At 58.5% G+C, this 5,777-nt stretch overlaps 1 protein-coding gene across 1 annotated transcript; it reads left to right on the top strand.

Moving 5' to 3' along the window:
• Window positions 1-64: 64 nt before the first annotated feature.
• HAPLN4 (hyaluronan and proteoglycan link protein 4) lies at window positions 65-3,887 on the top strand (the record flags this gene model as incomplete). The annotated part of the gene is made up of 4 exons (XM_009081686.1): window positions 65-182; window positions 986-1,348; window positions 1,947-2,249; window positions 3,550-3,887. Coding segments are annotated over 4 exons (1,122 nt in total), but the record flags the coding sequence as incomplete, so codon positions are not given.
• Between the last annotated feature and the right edge of the window lie 1,890 nt (window positions 3,888-5,777).

Raw genomic sequence — 5,777 nt, forward strand, 5'->3', positions numbered from 1 at the left:
TCCTCTGCTGCTTTCCTCCCTGGGGGACTGGAGGGTGTTAAGAAATCTGTTTCCCCCCTCCCAGATGCATCTCCCAAGCCCCTGGGCCGCTGGCCCAGCAGCTCTGCTGCTCCTCACTGGTGTTCTCAGCAACGACACTCAGCTCAGCGCCCGGGGACGGAAAAAGGTTGTCCATGTCATGGGTGAGTGGGGAAAGGGGTCCCAGAGGGGAGCTGGAACCTGGAATGGGGTGGGATGAGATACGGGGAAACCTCCTGCAGCCGTTGGGTTGTTGGGTTTGATGTCTATTATAGCATGATCCAGGTCACTGTAGCATCCAGTGTGTGTCCCTGTCCTGTGCAGAAGGTGGGAACACTCCTGGGGTTGTGCCAAACACTCCTCAGGGTGCCCCCAAAAGAAGGTGATTCTCCCCAAAATGTTTCCCCACATTCTCAGCCTGCATTGTCCTCACTGTGGGTCCTGCCCATGTGCTGGAAAGGAGGCAGGAGCAGGCTGGGGACACGGGGACTGTCCTGGGATAGAGACAGGAGCAATCTGGGGACACAGGGACTGTCCTGGGAGGGAGACAGGAGCAATCTGGGGACATAGGGACTGTCCTGGGATGGAGGCAGAAGACTGGTAACAGGGATTGTCCTGGGATGGAGGCAAGAGCAATCACAGGACAAGGACTGTCCTGGGATGGAGACAGGAGCAACCTGGGGACACAGGGATGGTCCTGGGACAGATGTGGGAGCAATCTGGGGACACAGAGATTGTCTTGGGATGGAGACAGGAGCAGACTGGTAACAGGGACTGTCCTGGGATGGAGACAGGAGCAGACTAGGGACACAGAGACCATACTGGGACAGATGTGGGAGCAATCTGGGCACACAGGGACTATCCTGGGACACATGTAGGAGCAATCACGGGACAAAGACTGTCCAGGGACAGATGTGGGAGCAGTCTGGGCTCCCAGGGGCCGTGCTGAGCCCGGTGTCCCCCGCAGAGGGTGAGAGCGGCGCCGTGGTGGTACAAACAGCCCCAGGGAAGGTGGTGACCCACCGTGGGGGCACCATCATCCTGCCCTGCCGCTACCACTACGACGTGTCTGCCCATGAGCCGGCCCAGATCCGCCTCAAGTGGACCAAAGTGACAGAGCCCATGGCCTTCGTGGACGTGTTCGTGGCGCTGGGCAAGGCGCGGAGAGCGTTCGGCAGCTACCGCGGCCGCACGGCGCTGCAGGAGGACGGGCAGGGCGACGCTTCCCTCATCATCCGCAACGTCACCCTGCAGGACTACGGGCGCTACGAGTGCGAGGTCACCAACGAGCTCGAGGACGACACTGGCATGGTCAAGCTGGACCTCGAAGGTAGCTCTGTGGTCGCTCCGAGGAGTTGGGATGGTCAGGATGTGGCTCCCGCTGTCGTGTCCCCACGTTGGGTTGGCTTCTCTTCACGGCTGGTTGTTTGTCCTGGCGTGTGCTGTGGTTTATTGCTGTCGTTATTGGCTTTTATTGTTGCTCCAGGTTTAGGGCTGGCAGCTAATAAATGCCCGAGACGGATAGCGGCACAGGCTCGTAAAGCACCAGGGATTGGGATGTGGCAGCACAGTTGGTGCTGTGTGTGGTTCTGAGCCTGCTGGGACATTGGGAAAAGGGGAAAACTCTCTTCTGGGGGGCTCAGGGAATGCCAGAGCTTGGTTAGACCCTGCACTGGTATCTCCCAAAGCAGCAGCTGCTGGAATCTGGGAATGCCTTGAGGTGCCTGTGGTCATAGGATGAGGAACAGAGCACCCAAACTCCCGGAGTAGTTTGCCTTGATTGGATTTTACACCTCTGCAAAATCATTCCTCACCACTATCAGTGCCTTGTGCTGACCCCATCCATTGAGTGCAGCTGCAAAATAAGGTGGGGGAGACTCTTCACATCCCATCTCTCCTCCCATCCCTCTTTTCCATCCTTCTTCCAGGCGTCATCTTCCCGTACCACCCTCGCCTGGGTCGCTACACCCTGAACTTCCACGAGGCGCAGCAGGCGTGCCTGGAGCAGGATGGAATCCTGGCCTCCCACGACCAGCTGCACCAGGCCTGGCTGGAGGGCATGGACTGGTGCAACGCTGGGTGGCTGGAGGATGGCTCGGTGCAGTATCCCATCTCCAGGCCCCGCGAGGAGTGTGGCCGCAAGGACACTCCGGTGGGAGTGCGGAATTACGGGTACCGGCACAAGGAGAGTGAGCACTACGATGCCTTCTGCTTCACCTCCAACCTCAACGGTAACAAGGAGGGGAAAATCAGTCATGGAGCTCCCTGCAGGGGCTGGGGGGAGTGTGTGGGAGGTGATCCAGGATGATGCTCAGCCCTGGGAGAGAGGATGTGGCTGCATGTTCCTTCCCTGGATCCCTTGGCATGCCAAGACAGGGGCAGTGCTGGGTACCAGCATCCAACTCCATCCGTTTGGGGCTGGCACACTGAGTTTTAGCAAACCCCTCTATTTTTAAGCAAAATCCTATTTTTTTAGCAGAACCTTCTTTCCTGGGCAGGAGCAGGGACAGAGGTAATTGCAGCAGCCACGGGCCTGGGTGATGGATGAGGCCAGGACCATGCAAGACAGATGGGAGCCAGGAGAGCTCCCAGGCTGTGTAAATTCCTCCCTGCTGGCAGGGGGTGCAGGAGGGGGTGGGGGATGTTTATTTAATGGTGGCAGCAGGATAAATAGCAGTGACATCAACACAAGGAGCTGTCAGCGCTCGCTGCCATGCAGACCCCGTAAATCTGCCTCCACCATGGAGCCCACACAGGCACTCAGCAACTCCAGACCCCAAAAAAATATCTTGGGGGGGTTTACAGGGTTTGTATCACTCACCTCTTCCAGCACCCCAAAAATATCTTTGGGGGATTCACAGGGTTTGCATCACTCACCTTCTTCAAAGTGTTTTATGAGGGGACAACAGAACTTGCATCATTCTTCTTACACCCCTCAAAAACATCTTGGGGGGTCCACAAGGCTTGCAGCGGTTTTCTCCTCCAGCCCCCTCCCAAATTTTGGGGGTCCACAGGGCTGACAACACTTGCATTGTCCAAGCCCTCCAGAATATATTCAGGGGGTCCACAGGGTTTGCATCACTCACCTCCTCCTGCCCCCCAAAATATGTTGAGATCCTTAGACCTTTCCCCACTCACCTCCTCCTGCCCCCAAAATATGTTGAGATCCTTAGAGCTCTCACCACTCACCTCCTCCTGCCCCCAAAATATGTTGAGATCCTTAGAGCTTTCACCACTCACCTCCTCCTGCACCCCAAAATGTGTTGAGGAGATCCTTAGACCTTTTCCCACTCATCTCCTCCATCCTCTCCCCAAAATGCTCTGAGATGCTCCACAGGGCTTACATCTCTCTTTCTCCAGCCCCTCCAAAACACACCGAGGCTTCAACAGTGCTTGCCCCACTCTTCTCCAACCCCCCAAAAAAACCCTTAAGAACTCCATAACACTTACACTACTCACCCCACCACACTGCTAACAGCTACAGGACACTCCCCACCCTAACACCTTTCATTTTTTCCCCCCTCCACCTAGGCAAAGTTTACTTCTTGAAGACATTCCGCAAGCTCAGCTACTCCGAGGCCGTCCAGGCCTGCAAGAACAACGGTGCAACCGTGGCCAAGGTGGGGCAGTTGTATGCAGCCTGGAAAATTCAGCTGCTGGATCGCTGCGAGGCAGGTTGGCTGGAGGATGGCAGCATCCGCTACCCCATCGTCAACCCGCGCGCCCGCTGCGGGGGCACCGAGCCCGGCGTGCGCAACCTGGGCTTCCCCGACAAGAAGTACAAGCTCTTCGGGGTTTATTGCTTCAAGAAAGCTGGCGAGGATGCCCAGGAGAAGGCAGCGGGTGGTGGGCACCCCAATCGAGTGTGAGGGTTGGGTATTGTCCCCCAGGGTTTGCCTGGGGATGTCTCCCGTCCGTGCTGGGCTCCCCTGGGTCGCGGCGGCGCGGGGAGCTGCGGGCAGCGCCTGCGTTGGGCTGGAGAGGTGCCCACGGGATGGAAACAGAGCAGTGGGGTGTGGGCAAAGCCCTCGGGGAAACTGAGGCAGCGGGAGGACTGGAGGAGCCCAGCCAGGAGCCTGTGCCATCACCCGGGGCTGGCTCCCAGCTCGCCGCAGCTCTTGCTTCTCCATCAGCGTTTTGCATGTGCTAAAGGCCCATCCAAGCCCCCAACGACCTCATCCTCACCCCTGGGGTCCTCACCCTGCGCTGTCCCTGGGTTTGTGCAGCACTGAACCCTCCCAGGATGTGCCACAGCATCACAGCACCCACAGGTCTCTGCGGGGGAATGACCTGTGGGTTCCCCCAAATCCCACCTTGGCGCTGGGCAAGGACTGGGGGCTCTGGACTTGGCTTTGTGTGCCCTGGGCAGCCAGGGGGGCACCCACAGCCCCTCCAGCACCCGCTTGTAGCTGCAGGGTGAGCCCAGAGCTGTGGCAGCTCCTTCGTGCTTGGCTTCGCGCGGCCGGTGCTGGGTGGGAGGTGCTGGGTGGGCACTGCCCCTGTGCCCACCTGGCTGGGCACAGCCTGAGGCTTTTGGCAGCCGTGGAAGTAGATGAAATAAAAGCTTCAGCTGCTTTGAGAGCTGAGCCAGGCTCTGATGTGTCCTTGGCTGGTGCCACCCTTGAGGGGCATCTCGGACGCAAGGGGATCCAGTCCCTATTCCCAGTCAGAGCTGGGAATGTTCACAACATCCCAACAAGATCCTTGTTGGGTTTGCCAGGGCTAGATCCAAGGGAGCAGCACCAGCAGAGACACCTCGGGGCATCACAGTGCTGGCAGCACCACTGTGGGGATGGCAGGACGTGGATAGGGACCCTCATGCTGGAGGGAGCTCAGGGTTTACTCCAGGCCCAGCACAGCTGATTTCAGCTCATCCATCACCTCTGTGACTGATGAAATACAAAGCTGATGGGATGGGGCACCCTGGGAAGGACTAGAGAGAACTGTGGGGCACCAGGTGTTGGGTGAGGAAGGGGCAGCACCCATGGTTAGGCAAGTAGCATTTTGATAAATCCTTCAGCATCTCCCAGTCTTCCAGGGCTGGCAGGGAAAGCTGTGGCCAAACTGGTCACCAACTGGGACACACCTGGCAGCCACCACTGGGGTGATTCATGGGCAGCAGGACTGGTACAAGGAGCCCTGGGGGAGGCATTGGGTTTGCTTTGGATTAATGTAGTGTGGTGAAAAAAGGCAGATGGGGAGTGATAGTAAAGCAGACAAGGGACACGGGGGGAACCATCCCAGGGGTTTCCACCCCCCCAGGAAAGCACAGGGTCAATCAACTGTTAAAAAAATTTATTAAAATGTCCAGCAGTACAGAAAGGCAGAGTCAGAAATGGGGAGGGGGAGGGAGGGGGCTCAGGACACGGCAGTCACGTCGCAAACAGCAGAGATCAGAAAGCGCCGTACACACACACACCAACTCCAACGGGGACCAAAGAGAGAAACCAACCCACCCCAAACCAGGCACGGAGCAGGACAACGTGCCCACCTTGTGCTGGCCACAGGGATGCCCCGTGGGCAGGACTGGGGGTGCTGGGGCAGGAAAACGAGGCGGCTAAAAAAACCAGAGCCACCCGACGCGCCGGTCGGGGTGGGCCGTGGGGAGCTGCCTGGTTCACCCCACTTTGGGGACAGGACCAGAGCCCAGCCAAGGGACAACCCCCGGGCAGGGCTGGGGGTCCCTGCCAGGGTCTGGGGGCTGCACCCCGGGCCGGGGGGCTGAGCGTGGGACATGCAGGGAGAGTGGGGACGCACAC

Source organism: Acanthisitta chloris, unplaced genomic scaffold (genome assembly GCF_000695815.1).
Source record: "Acanthisitta chloris isolate BGI_N310 unplaced genomic scaffold, ASM69581v1 scaffold23589, whole genome shotgun sequence".
NCBI classification, from domain to species: Eukaryota; Metazoa; Chordata; class Aves; order Passeriformes; family Acanthisittidae; genus Acanthisitta; species Acanthisitta chloris.